Here is a 14,726-nt window from a genome sequence, read left to right on the forward strand (position 1 = left end):
GCTGCATTTGGGATCTTCCTGGCTCAGGGATCGAACCTCTAGCCACCAGGGAAGCCCCATAGGGAGCTGTTGTTAAATAATTTCTAATGGCTCCCCAAATGCTCTGCATCTGTATTATTAAGTGAGAAAAAATAAGATGCGAAGTTGCTTATCATCCTGGTTTCATTTTTTTTTTTGAAGCACTTCTATTTACACAGAAGGAACAGTAGAGGGCAGGGGACCAAAATGCTGATGGTAATTGTACTCAGTTGGGGGTACAGGCGGATATTATGTATTTTCTGTAATTAGCAAGAATCGCCTTTAGAATCAGGAAATACTTTTCAATAATTTAAACATTTTTAAATGATACAATTAAAGCATCACTATGAACAAAACTAGTGGAGATGATGGAATTCCAGTGGAGCTATTTCAAATCCTGAAAGATGATGCTGTGAAAGTGCTGCACTCAATATGCCAGCAAATTTGGAAAACTCAGAAGTGGCCACAGGACTGGAAAAGGTCAGTTTTCATTCCAATCCCAAAGAAAGGCAATGCCAAAGAATGCTCAAACTACGGCACATTTGCATTCATCTCACATGCTAGTAAAGTGATGCTCAAAATTCTCCAAGCCATGCTTCAGCAATATGTGAACCGTGAACTTCCAGATGTTCAAGCTGGTTTTAGAAAAGGCAGAGAAACCAGAGATCAAATTGCCAACTTCCGCTGGATCATGGAAAAAGCAAGAGAGTTCCAGAAAAACATCTATTTCTGCTTTATTGACTATGCCAAAGCCTTTGACTGTGTGGATCACAATAAACTGTGGAAAATTCTGAAAGAGATGGGAATGCCAGACCACCTGACCTGCCTCTTGAGAAACCTATATGCAAGTCAGGAAGCAACAGTTAGAACTGGACATGGAACAACAGACTGGTTCCAAATAGGAAAAGGAGTACATCAAGGCTGTATATTGTCACCCTGCTTATTTAACTTATATGCAGAGTACATCATGAGAAATGCTGGACTGGAGGAAGCACAAGCTGGAATCAAGTTTGCCGGAAGAAATATCAATAACCTCAGATATGCAGATGATACTACCCTTATGGCAGAAAGTGAAGAGGAACTAAAAAGCCTCTTGATGAAAGTGAAAGAGGAGAGTGAAAAAGTTGGCTTAAAGCTCAACATTCAGAAAACTAAGATCATGGCATCTGGTTCCATCACTTCATGGGAAATAGATGGGGAACCAGTGGAAACAGTGTCAGACTTTATTTTTTGGGGCTCCAAAATCACTGCAGATGGTGATTGCAGCCATGAAATTAAAAGACACTTACTCCTTGAAAGGAAAGTTATGACCAACCTAGATAGCATATAAAAAGCAGAGACATTACTTTGCCAGCAAAGGTCCATCTAGTCAAGGCTATGGTTTTTCCAGTGGTCATGTATGGATGTGAGAGTTGGACTGTGAAGAAAGCTGAGCGCTGAAGAATTGATGCTTTTGAACTGTGGTGTTGGAGAAGGCTCTTGAGAGTCCCTTGGACTGCAAGGAGATCCAACCAGTCCATCCTAAAGGAGATCAGTCCTGGGTGTTCATTGGAAGGACTGATGCTGAGGCTGAAACTCCAATTCTTTGGCCACCTCATGTGAAGAGTTGACTCATTGGAAAAGACCCTGATGCTGGGAGGGATTGGGGGCAGGAGGAGAAGGGGACGACAGAGGATGAGATGCTGGATGGCATCACTGACTCAATGGATGTGAGTTTGGGTGAACTCTGGGAGTTGGTGATGGACAGGGAGGCCTGGCGTGCTGCAATTCATGGTGTCGCAAAGAGTCAGACAGGACTAAGCGACTGAACTGAACTGATGTGGAAAGACCTCCTAGTCAAATCATTAAATGAAAAAAGCATGATGCGGGACAGTGTGCCTTAGATACAGAAGAGCTGGTAGGTTAGTATATGCTTTTAATACCTAGATCATTTCTGAGAAGGTGCAACAAAAACTCACTCAGAGGCGCTGCTTCTGAGGAGGAGAGTGGGAGGCAGGCAGAGGTAGAGGAAGCCTTACTTTTCACTATTTACCTTCTTTATCTTCTGCTGTTTGAATTCTGGGTTATGTATGTGTTTTACCAACTTTAAATAGGTTACAATTTTCAATCTTTGATATAATTTCCCATTTTTAGAAAAGGTGCAAGAAGAGTATAGAGAATTCATGGCTTCCCCTTCTCACAGAGTCCCCAAATGTTAATATTTTAAATGCCCCCCAATTTTTTTTTTTTCCTAAAGGAATGAATTCCAGCAGAGATTAGCAAGGCAGGAACTGTTTGCCCATTTTGCCTCCGAGGAAACAGAAACTCAGTGAGGTTAAACAGCTTGCCCTATATCGTTTCAGCAGGTTGGCAGGGACAGAGTCATGCCAGCTCCTCCAGCGACTGAGCTTCTGTTACCACAGTGATGATTTATCCCCAGTCCAGTTTTGAAATAACAGATGGCAGTGGATTCTTCGATTAAAATATCTTCTCTTTGAACAGACTCTATGATTTCAATACCTTAAGACTGAAATTTTTGCACCTGGTCTTGTGTCCCTGTATATGTTCTGGTGTCTCCTAGTTTATAGTCTGTGGGAACTTGAATAGAATTTGTATCCTACCATTGTATAAAGATGGTATAAATCTTAATTATGTTGAATTGGTTCATAGTGCTTTTCAGGTCTAATATATATATATACATAGTACATATAAGTATATTCTGCTTCTCTGTATATTCATTCTGTTAATTTTTGAGAGTTTGATCTTGAAACTCTAGCTAAAAATCTTAATTTATCTACTTAAAAAATAATTATAATATATAGTAGAACTGTATGTAACTTTGTTCTGTATTTTCCAAATCTCCTGTAAATGTGTTACCATATTTTCATAATTAAAAGAAAAAGTGAGACCTGGCAAAAATGAAAGAAAGCTTTCTGTTCATTGCAGTCCGTAATCCCACTGCATATATTTATTGAACATTTTGATTCTGAAGGATATGACAAAAAACAAAACAATTCTAGCAACATATTAAAAAAAGATAAAATAACTTCTCTTTTCTGAGATTCATCTTTACCTCTGTCTCTTCTTGGATTTCTGGAAGTTCTAAGTCACCCTTGGCCTTGTCAGAACAGTAGACCAGATATGAATGACCCTATCTGATACCTCAAACACATGCGACTTGGTTTCTCTCTCTCTTTTCCCAAAGAAAATCCTTAATGCGTGATTGTAATATATTCATTTTATCATTGTTTCAAAGTTTTGTTCTTTCATTGAGGTAACGTTGGTTTACAACGCTGTGTGCATTTCACGTCTGCAGCGTTGTTTTTCTACTTTCCTGTGCCCTTCAGCATGCTCTCCACCACAAGTTTGGTTCCTGTCCCCAGACTATTGGCCCCTTTTACCCATGTTGCTGCCCTTCCCTTTCTGGGAACCACCACTCTGTTCTCTGTATCTGCCTGTTTGTTTTCATTTGGCTTGTTCATTTATTTTTGTTTTTGTTGTTGTTTGTTTCTTGTATTTCACACATGAGTGAAATCATACGGTATTTGTGTTTCTCTGCCTGACTTACTTCACTTAGGATAATACTATCAAGGTCCATCCGTCTTGTGGTAAATGGCAAGATTTCATCTTGTTTTATGTGACCTGGTTCTCTTGCTAGACCTGCACCTGTCAGGCTCCTGCTTCTTCCTATCAGCACAGGTTGCCAATGGTAATTTATAAGCACAATTCCTGCATCACCCCCAATTCCTTTTGAGGCAAAATATCTATCAGAGGAGAGAGAAAGAGGACTTACAAAGTTATATTCTGAAACTTCAGTTAAAATGGTGCTATAAAATTGTACCGCCTCTGCTTCACTAGGGGGCCCCCTTTCTTTATGTTTTTAGCTCACTGAATTGATTCTTGTCCATTTGTTTTTACTGTCATTGTCTTAGACATAGAAATAGCTTTCTTATAATTGCAGTGCATCGTCAGTATACAGCAATTAGAAAATACCCATAGGCAAACCGAAGAAAACCTCCCAAATCCTCTTTTTTATAAATTACAGCTACCTCAAGTGATTTCATAGGCTATAGTTACTAGTAGGAGAGGGAACTGGCAACCCACTCCAGTGCTCTTGCCTGGAGGATCCCAGGGACAGGGGACCCTGGTAGGCTGCTGTCTATGGGGTCGCACAGAGTTGGACACGACTGAAGCGACTTAGCAGCAGAAGCAGCAGCAGCAGTTACTAGTATAGAGTCCAGCTACTAGTATTTATTCTTCCAGACTTTTTTCTAATGGACCTAGACACTTAGGAAAAAAAATATTTATTTATTGACATAGAACATAATGTGGAGGAATACACGGATTCTAAGTGTACAACTTGATGAATTTTCACCAAATGCACAAAGTCAGATAACCACCACCCAGACCAAGAAATAAAACATTAGTAAAACCTCTTCTCGTAACTCCTTCCTTCCCTCCCTGTCACTGGTCCTGGCTTCTAGTGCAGGAGAACAGTTTCGCTCACTTCTTCTGAGCTACATGATGAAATATAGGACACGCTCTTGTGTTTGGTGTGTGTATGTGTGCCTGCACAACGTTATGTTAGTAGGATTGATCCACGTTGTGTGTTATAATCTACATTCATCCATTGTTGTGGTCCTAAGGATTTTGGTGAATGAATTTGTCGTGTTCCTCTATAGCAGGGATCAGCAAATTTCCTATAAAGGGCTAGATAGTAATTTTAGGCTTTGTGGATTATTCAGTCTCAGTTGCAGCTACTACTCAGCTCTGTCTTTGCAACTCAAAGGCTGCTGTAGATAATATGTAAACGAATGGACATGGCTGTTTTCCAATAAATTTTATTAACAAAAAATAGATTCCAGGATGGGTTTTGCAGTTGTTGTCAATTATTGCTGTCCTTCCCTGTCTACCCCTGCCACACTGCACAATTTGGGATCTCTTAATTCCCCGACCAGAGATTGAACCTGGACCCTCGGCAGTGGAAGTTCTGAATCCTAACCACTGGACCACCAGGGAATTCTCTATATTTTTTTTTCTTTTTAGTAAAAATTGTACTGTATGATTCATTTCTTTGAGATGTCATAAATAGCCATTATATATATAAAAAAATGACCATTTAAATAATTCATCATTTCTTTGTGAAGGAGGAATTCCAGGAAGTGACATAATAGCTGGCACTTTTCCTTCTCTTTTGTAGTCTCTGGCAAACATTGATGAAGTCGTGAACAAAATTAGACTGAAAATAAGGTGAGTAACATCATGTGATTATTTTTTTTCCCACTTTATTTATTAATGGACCTGCTGGGGCTTTGTTGCTGCTCGGGCTCTTCTTCAGTTGTGGCAAGTGGGGCTACTCTAGTTGTGGTGTGCAGGCTTCTCATTGTAGTGGCTTCTTGCGGAGCGTGAGCTCTAGGGCCTTCCGGCTTCAGTAAGTGTAGTACATGGGCTCAGTGGTTGCAGCTCCCGGGCTCTGGAGCACAGGCTCAGTAGTTGTAGCACACAGGCTTAGTTGCTCCTCAGCATGTGGGATCTTCCCAGTTCAGGGACTGAACTCATGTCTCCTGCATTGGCAGGAAAATCCTTTACCACTGAGCCACCAGGGAAGCCCAACATCATATGATTGTTAATAATGAATGAAAAGATGCTATTCATTTAGTAATGATCACCCTTACCTGTGAGAACACTGAAATCTCAGGTTCTCTATAAGATGGTAATTTTTAAAAGAATAGTTCTTTTATCTGGGTTTCCATGAGCCTTGTGGCAGAGAACTCATTTCTTTGATCATTCTTTATTTATTAAAAAAAAAAAAAGGAATCTGTAACAGGCCGTTTAGAACAGTTGATTATAAAAGGAGGCAAAAGCATTTCTGCTATATCTTTAATGGCTTTATTTCTCTAGCAGACCTACCCCTTTTTTATATTCCCAAGGCTTAGAAATGAAGATGGACTTATATTTTTATCCCTTAGCCACTTATCAGCTGACAGTATGGTCAGATATGATGGTTGGTGTGAGTGGTGGCTGATTATTACACATTGTGATTAATCCAGGATGTCAAGGGTGGTCAGCAAATGTCCGTCCTGCCCGATAGTCTTATTCTGGTTTATCCATGTCTAAATTTCCAGTTTTGACACATGGTAGATACTCAAAGTTTGTTCTTTGTAATTATTATTGGAATGGTTGATATCATAAGTTTAAATAGTTTTTGTTGTTGTTTAACTTTTGATGAGGAGAAACCTTCAGTTTGAATCCAAGCGATGATTATTTTTTTCCCAGACAACCTTTGGGTTTTCAGGTAAAGACCTCTGCCATTAATATTTTGTTGAGTTGAGTACCTTAAAAAGTGCAAAGAAGTCTGTTTACTGTTTGGGCTGACTTTAACTCCAACAGTTCTAGGAGAGACCACTTAAGTTGTCCAGGGTTTGCACAGAAAATGAAAATTCCCCAGTGATCCAAAAATCACTTATGAGCCAGTTATTTTCAGCTTCTCCCACCATACTTTATTTTTTTTAATGGCTTCTTCAAATGAAGGATGAAATTTACTGATATGAATTTCTCTGGTTGAAGTACCATTAAGCGGCCTCTGTTCAGCTATAGGAGAAAGAGGAAGTAGAGGCCACAGATCTACCTCCTGTGGTCAAGGCCCAGGCAGCGAAGCATGGATTTCGTGTATCACCTTGCTCCTTATATCTTTTAAGGGTGTTACTGACCAAGGTTTTTGTGTGGGATAATTTGAATTCTCTGGCTTGTTCCCATAAAGTTTCAGCAACTTTGTCATTTCTGGTTTACTCCATGAAAAGTATTACAAGTTATATTGGTCATTTTGACCAGCTCTGAACTTTAAATAAAAATAACCTTTAAGAAAAAAGAACAAAGCTGACTCATCAGTCTGTGCTGGGCTTGGCTTCTGTTGCTGCCCCCTCACTGGGGTCCAGGGCTTCGGACTTCCTTGTATCATCCAAGCTTCTTTGTTTTTTTCCTGAATAAGTAGCTGCAATCTGTAGAAACTGAGGAAAGGTTACTAGCATTTTTCTTTTGGTCAACCTGGAATCGAGATTATTTTAATGACTTGTGTCCTTTAACACTTTTTTGCTAGGAGACTGGATGACAACATTCGAACTGTTGTAAGAGGTCAAACAAATGTGGGACAGGATGGCAGGCAAGTAAGTAAAATATTCCTCCATGTTTGTTACATCCTCTGATTTTTTTTTAAGACCCCACAACCAACTGACCAGTATATTGATTTGCCTGCTTACAGAGCACTTTCTTACTGGTCTGCCCCGTATACAGCAGGAAGCTTGCACGACTTATCCCGCTACTGGCAGGGATAGACAGCCCAGAGCAGCCATGAGCTGCCACTCAGCATCCCTTAGACCAGAAGCCGCACCTCGCAGTACAGCTCGCCCAGGGCCAGGCTGAAAGGCACACTGAAACGAGAGAACGGAGGTTTCCTTGTCTTTCTGCTGGGGGTCAGGTATCTCTGAGCCTCCATTCTGCTCTTTCACTTTCTGATTTATTTCTGGTCATGTTTTGTCTCCTATTGTGATCCGTCCACACTGAAAGCCTCGTGTCTCCAAGCATGTCCCATGCTTTATGGACCTATGCTTGGGTAAGTAAGTAAGGGTGGTAAGTGTTAGCCACTCAGTCGTGTCTGACTCTTTGTGACCCCACGGACTGTAGCCCGCCAGGCTCCTCGGTCCATGGAATTTTCCAGGCAAGAGTACTGGAATGGGTTGCCATTCCTTTCTCCAGGGGATCTTGCTGACCTAGGGATCGAACCCTGGTCTCCTGCATTGTAGGCAGATTCTTTACCTCCTGAGCCACCAGTGCTTATGTTCTTCTTTTTGCCTAAAAGGCACGTTCTCCTTTTTTTCTTCCAGTAGCTTCATTCTGAAATCTTACCCAGCACAGATACTACTTCTTTTATGAAATTTTCTGTTCTGTTCAACTGATATACCAAAGGAATCAGAATATTAGAAATCCAAGTCCAGAGGGGACTTGAAACTCATCTGGTCCTCTCTTCTCATTTCATAGATGAGAAAGTCAATCCCAGCAGCCATCAGTTAGAGGTAGAGTCTTTCTGCCCACAAACTCCCACAGGCCCTGGCCCCTGCTCCTCTGACTTACAGTGAGCACATCTTGTCCCTTTGGCTAGTGTGTAAGCTCCTTGAAACCAGAACAGTATCTTTCTCATCTTGGTGTTTCTCAGAATGCAAAGTCCACCTGCCATAACATTTTATTCAACTATATTAAATATTTGGTCTGTGGGAGATTATCTAGTATTTGTGAATAAACAAAAGCCCTCTACCAGAAAACATCACTGGGACCAGTGTGTGTGTCCCTTTAAAGACGTTTAAAGCTTGACTGGTGCTTGACTAGTCCCGGCTATCTACCATTTAAAATAATAACACTGCTGTTTAGCGTGTTTCTGCCTATATTTAGAAAGGCTTACTAGAAACCCTGAAATACTTCAGAGATTCTCAGGTATTTACAGTTTTAAGAATGTGAAAATAAAGTAAATCATTCATCAGGACTTTTTGCTGGGTCATGCTATGTTGATATTATACCTTTCAGTTATTTCTGTTCTAACCTGTGATGACAAATAGGCGGTCTTGGAGAGCAGACCCTGAGGTAGGTGGCCTGGAGGAGAGTTGGCCCTCTCCACCTTCACTTATTAATAGGTTGCTGCAGCAAGGCAGGTCGTATTTCAGAGAGCAGCGCCACATTTTCAAGAATGTTTAGATAGCATTTCAATCTGTGATGGAATTTCGTGTTCGTCTCCTTAGAATCCAGACAGAAAGGAAGCCCAGGAGAAGTAATTGCTTTTCCTGTCATCCCCTCCATCTGTGTTTTCCAACAGTTTGTAATGCAAGCTGTAGGAGAGACTTTTTTTTTTTTTCCAGAGAGCTTTTGAGTCCTATCCTTGTCAATTCGTAGGGGTGAAAAAGACTTACTGTCCAGCCCCACTAGCTGGTGGTTTGTTGAAGAGAGGCTCCATCTGACTGGCATGGACTCAGGAGAATTACGGATGTTCCAAAACATTGGGCTTTATAGGTCAAGAGTCCTTGGTTCCCTCTTCCCTGGAACAGAGGAAACTCTGCCCTCAGAAAACTTGTTTCTGAAGTTTCTAGGGAACACTCAGAAAGGGAGAGCAGAAATGTGGACAAAAGGAAATTTTCCTTTCATCCATTTCCTCTTGATTGTGCGCACCCAGGACAGACAGGCTTTGTCATCTGTGTAAATAAGAGAAGAGTGTTGACTTCACATTCATGGTGTCTTCAAAGATGTCTTTTGCAGAAAAGGTCCTTCTGGAAAGCAGTGTTTCTGACTCCAGAATTATTTGTGGAGAGGAAGCGATTTAGAAATTGAAGACACGGTGAGGCAGTTTCTTTAGTTTCCTGACATTTCTGAAACACCCATCTCCTGGTTAGCACTCTGCTGCGCGTGTTGGAGAGCCTTCCATGTCGACCACCTCCTAGGTGAGTGGACTTGAAGTGGTCTGGTCCATGACCTTTTCTAACCAGAATGTGCTCATACGAAGCTAATACAGCTCAGAATTCTCCCAATTTTTATCTGTTGAAATCATCAGGCGAAAGCTTTAATTAAATACCCACATGTTTGAAACGTTGTGGATGAGATGAGTCAATACAGTAAGCACGTGAGCTGATATGCTTTGAAACTTAACTTCCACAGCTTCCCAATAATTGAAATGGACAGCTTGAACAGAGGTAGAAAGAGAGGTGACTAGAGGAGCGGGTTAGAAGAAGAAAAAGTTTGCGTGTGAAATTTCAAGAGTAGCCAGACTCAGATCACTAAGAATCACCAAGAGAGGATCAGTCCCAGGACTTCCTTCAGTCTCTTGTGTGGAGCTTGTCTATAATGTAACTATTGCACCGAAGCAAGACTAAGGTTTGGGAGGGGAAGAAAATTATTGCCGCCTTCAGCTCTGCTCACTCAAACTTTGATTTGGAAGAAGCATATAAGATCATTGTAGAACCACCTCCCACCCAGTTCAGGAATCCTTTCTATGACATCTCTGACATTTCATTATCCTGCTTCTGCTTGGATACTTGTAGTGCTGGGCAGCTCACTATTTTGTTATTCCGCAGGACCATTTGTTCCAGTTTTGTGCAGCTTTAATTGTAAGAACCTTTTTTTTTAATTTATTTATGTGGCTGCTCCAGATCTTAGTTGCAGCACATGAGATCTGTCTTCATTGGGGCATGCAAGCTTTAGTTGCAGCATGTGGGATCTACTTCCTGACCATGGATCAAACCCAGGCCTCCTGCATTGGGAGCCTGGATTCTTAGACACTGGGGTGTCCCCATCTCTTCTTGATTTCAGGAGACTTTTGCCTTCAGTTCTCTGCTGGGTTCAGAGAGGTTTTGATTTTGCTTTATTTTTTTTTCTCATTGTTAATTTAAGAGCAACACTCTTTCCAGCTTTCTGCATCCTGGGGAAAAGCACAACTGACCAGTGGCTTTTAATGTAGTTTAATATCAGTTCAGTAATAAGATTTCAGATTCCACGCTGCAGCCAATCTTTAAGAGTCTACCACTTTTCCTCAAAAAACTTAGATTTACCATACAAAACCAGCAATATATCCAAAGAGAACACTAATTGAAAAAGATAATGTGTATCTCAGTGTTGATGCATTATTTATATAGCCAAGATATGGAAGCTACCTAAGATATCGATCCATAGATGAATGGATAAAGAAGATGTGAAATACACACACACACACACACACACACACACACACACACACACACACACACACACACACACACACTTGGAATACTACTAAGCCATGAAAAAGAGAACAACAAATTTTCCATTTGCAACAACATGGATGGACCCAGAAGATATTATATTTAGTGAAATAAGACAGAGAAAGACAAGCACTGCATGTTATCACTTATATGTGGAGTCTAAAAAATAAATGAATGAATATAACAAAGCAGAAACGTACCTACAGATATAGTGGTTATCATATCTCCCCACAGATAGAGTGGGGAAAGAGAAAGGGAAGGGGAAGAAATATGTGCGTGCTAAGTTGCTTCAGTTGTGTCTGACTCTGCAGCCCCATGGACTGTAGGCTGCTAGGTTCTTCTGTCCATGGGATTCTCCAGGAAAGAATACTGAAGTGGGTTGCCATGCCCTCTTCCATGGATCTTCCCAGAGGCAAAATAGGAATAAGGAATTAAGAGGAACAAACTACTTTGTGTAAAACAAGTAAACTATAAGGATAGTGTACAGCTCAGGGAATATAACCAATATTTTGTGAGTTAGTTTCTGAGTCAGTTATAGATGCTTGAAATTAACATAATATTGTAAATCAGTTATACTTCAGTTTAAAAAAAGAATCTACAGCTTTTCAAGTTTTCCTATAGTTTCAGAAAGGATTATCCACAAGTACCTGAAAAGGATATTAAAATATTGCTTTCTTTTTTAACTGCCAATCTGTGTGAAGCCAGATTTTCATTATATTTTCCAACTAAAACAACACATGAGAACAGATTCAATATAGAAGCATATATGAGAGTCCAACTGGTGTCTGTTAAAGTGTATACCAAAGATATTTGCAGAGGCATAGAAATAGTGCCACCCTCTCAAATTTGTTTGGAGGAAATACAGTTATTTTTCTTAAAAGCATGTTATTTATATTAACATGTATTGGGTTTATTATTTTTTTAATGGATCAATAAATGTTTTTTTAATTTCTCGGTTTTAGTTTCCAATGTGGTATATATCCCATAGCTGTAAGCCACATAAACAAAATCTCTTTGGGATCCTCAGTAATATACTTGATAAGAGTATAAAGAGGTCCTGAGATTTAAACATTTTCAGAAATGCTCTTTATAGTATTTCAGGGTTCAGTAAGTAGGAATGAGAGGCAGTTCTTGATTTTAGTGACAGTGACTGTAGTTCGTGTACTTGTTCATTCACTCGTACAGAAAGTTAGTGCTTTCTCCGTGGTGGGCTCTGTTCCAGGGGCTGGGGATAATACGGTGAACAAAACAAAGGCCCTTCTCTAGAGGTGATGCTGAATGTGCCGGTCTCTCGTTTCAAAATTTTGTGTTAAGGACATATCCTCATGACCTTGGTTCACTAACCCTGTTTGCCAGAAAAAAGATGTTGAATTTTATTCTATGCATTCCCTTCTTCTTTTTAAATATTTATGTGCTTATTTGGTTGTACCCAGTTGTAGTTGTGGCACATAGAATCTTTAGTTGTGGCGTGGAAACTCTCAGGTGTGCACGTGGGATCCAGTTCCCTGACCAGGGGTTGAACCCGAGCCTCCTGCATTGGGAGTGCAGAGCCCCCTTTCACTGGGCCACCAGGGAAGTCCCCTTTCCATCTTCTTCAGATATGAGCATATGGTTTTCCCATTTGATGATTAGCTTAGTGTTGTTTTAAGTACTTAACCCTCTTTAAATACCTACTGGATCATGGTGTTTTGTCCTTTTTTGTTGAATTCTGGTATGATTACCTTGGATTTGCATTTCTGTTCAAAAACTTCATTCCTTTTTCACAACCGAATAGTATTCCATCACATATACATATCACATTTTGTTTATCCAGTCATGTGTTCCTGGCCATGAACAAAGCCATAATGAGCAGTGACATACAAATATCTGTTTGAGTCCCTGCTTTCATTTCCTTATAGTACATACCCAGGTGTGGAATGGCTGGATCACATGGTGATTTTTTTAATCATTTCAGTATTTAATCTCTTTGGAAACATTTTTTCCATATTGTTCTGAACTTTAATAATATATGTTTCCTCTTGACAAGCATATGTTCCTGTTTTGTTTTCATTTAATACATATAGACAGTGTGTTTCAGATTAATTATAGGCTTAAGTGTTTGTGTTCGGTACCTAACAATAATGCTGCTGCCCTCTTCAAAACAGAAAACTACCAGGATGATTTCTTTTAGTTAGCATGTCCAGCAGTTGGACTATTTCCTTCCTGACCTTAGAAATACATCAAGTCCCACTTGTGTGCAACACGATTATTGAAAATGGTTTTAGGAAAATAGTGTTGCCAAGAAGGAACACTGAAGTTTATTATTCTTCTGAGCCATCTCCATGTAAATTGGCACTCTTCAGGAGCCAAGAAAGAAGGTCAAGCATAGCTTTTGCCATCTGCTTGTTTCCATGTTAAGGGCAGTCACAGGTTTAAACTAGAGTCTCCACATCTAAAGAGGAAAATGCCATTCATCACAACCGTAGCTGCTCTGGCTATTACCCAGGTTACTCTTACTTTTGACTGCTAGCTGTTAGTGATGGAAGGAAAATTCCATCCTTAGTCTGTTTGCCCGTTAGAAAAATTGTAGTATAACTGCTGACAGGGTGAGGATTTCTGGATTTTAGATCCCTGACAGAAGTCATCCAGGTGTGTTTGAACAATGAATGGGAATTTGAAACTCTGTTACTTCATGTAAGAACCTGACCTCCTTTTTCCCTCTCCCCTCTTTCATCCATGGAAACACAGAATTTAGAGCAGCATGAATTCGGTTCTTTGGTGGTTCTGTCAACATTTCCATTCATAAATCCCTGTTTTCAGGAGTCTGTAACATAGCTATAAAATTTCCTTTGCTCTAGTTTGGACTCCGAGGTCTCTGGAAGGAGATTAGTTTGGCAAAACCAGAGATAATGCCTTTTTAGTCTGTTTTGCTTTGGTGTTCTATGGTTGTCTAAATCAAAGCTCTAAAATTCGTATGGTATTGGATCACATGCCAGCATTTCTGGCTTTTGTTTCCGTGTTATATTGTGGCCCCTCTGAGCAGATGCCGCCTTCACTTCTGTGTTACGTGACGCCTAGAATTTGCATGTTGCGCAATCTACATTAGGGTCACTCTCATAACAGCACCCGACCAGAGGAGGGTGTTTCTTCCAGAGATATACTTGCTGACAGGTAAATCTGATGGTCCAAATGCCATCTTCTATAAAACAGAAGAGGTAAACTGAGGGAGTCTTTGTCCCATCTCTGACCTAGTTACTGACCCTTGTCTTCTTGTCACACTTCTGAATTTTCTTGTTCTCAGTCACGTGACAGCAGTAGGGCTAGACAGCCAGCTGTTATTCATATGATAACACCACTTGTGCTAGGCCAGGTGCTACACTTTCTTTTTCATCGAATACTTGGAGATTCTGATATTTGGAGATTTGGGTTTCTCAGTTAGCATCTTGTGGTCCAGTTTCAGCATACTTGTCAGCCCTGTGGTTATTCAGATCTCTAGAAGAAGGACGGTGGAAGCCTAGTGTGTCGTTCTCGATTGATTCACTATAAGCGAAGGCACGTTTTGAGTTGCTTAGCAGGTATGTTTTTACTCTTTTGTCTTAATCTGCAATGCTAATGTTTTATTACAAGATAACCTTGTTTAATTTGAGAAATTCCCTGGCAGTCCAGTGGTTAGGACTCAGCGCTTTCACAGCCAGGGCCCAGGTTTGATCCCTGGTCAAGCAACTAAGATCCATAAGCCATGTGGCCAAAAAAAACCCCTCCCCAAAACAAATAAACATGTTTCTCTTACATTCTGCAAAATGTTGCATCAATTACTTCGTTCTCACGAAGATGTGCATTAGGCCACCGAGATGTTACTCTCCCTGTTTCACAGGTGCAGGAACAGGCTCACATCTGTTGTATGACTTGCCCCAAAGCACACCGGGTGACCTGTTAATGATAAGGGATTCAGATTTTCTTTTCTTGGCTGTGCCAAGT

At 40.4% G+C, this 14,726-nt stretch overlaps 1 protein-coding gene across 2 annotated transcripts in view; it reads left to right on the plus strand.

The window, feature by feature from the left end:
- The window catches only part of VPS53 (VPS53, GARP complex subunit), a 125,133-nt gene that overhangs the window by 5,370 nt on the left and 105,037 nt on the right, over positions 1 to 14,726 (plus strand). The window contains exons 3-4 of one of the 2 annotated variants that reach the window (XM_005693305.3): positions 5,198 to 5,247; positions 7,094 to 7,160. In XM_005693305.3, coding sequence (XP_005693362.1) covers positions 5,198 to 5,247; positions 7,094 to 7,160 — 117 coding nt within the window. Of the gene's footprint in view, positions 1 to 5,197; positions 5,248 to 7,093; positions 7,161 to 7,817; positions 9,477 to 14,726 lie in introns of those variants that run through there. The other variant, XM_005693307.3, reaches the window with a different exon arrangement.

This window comes from Capra hircus, chromosome 19, assembly GCF_001704415.2.
Source record: "Capra hircus breed San Clemente chromosome 19, ASM170441v1, whole genome shotgun sequence".
Taxonomy (NCBI): Eukaryota; Metazoa; Chordata; class Mammalia; order Artiodactyla; family Bovidae; genus Capra; species Capra hircus.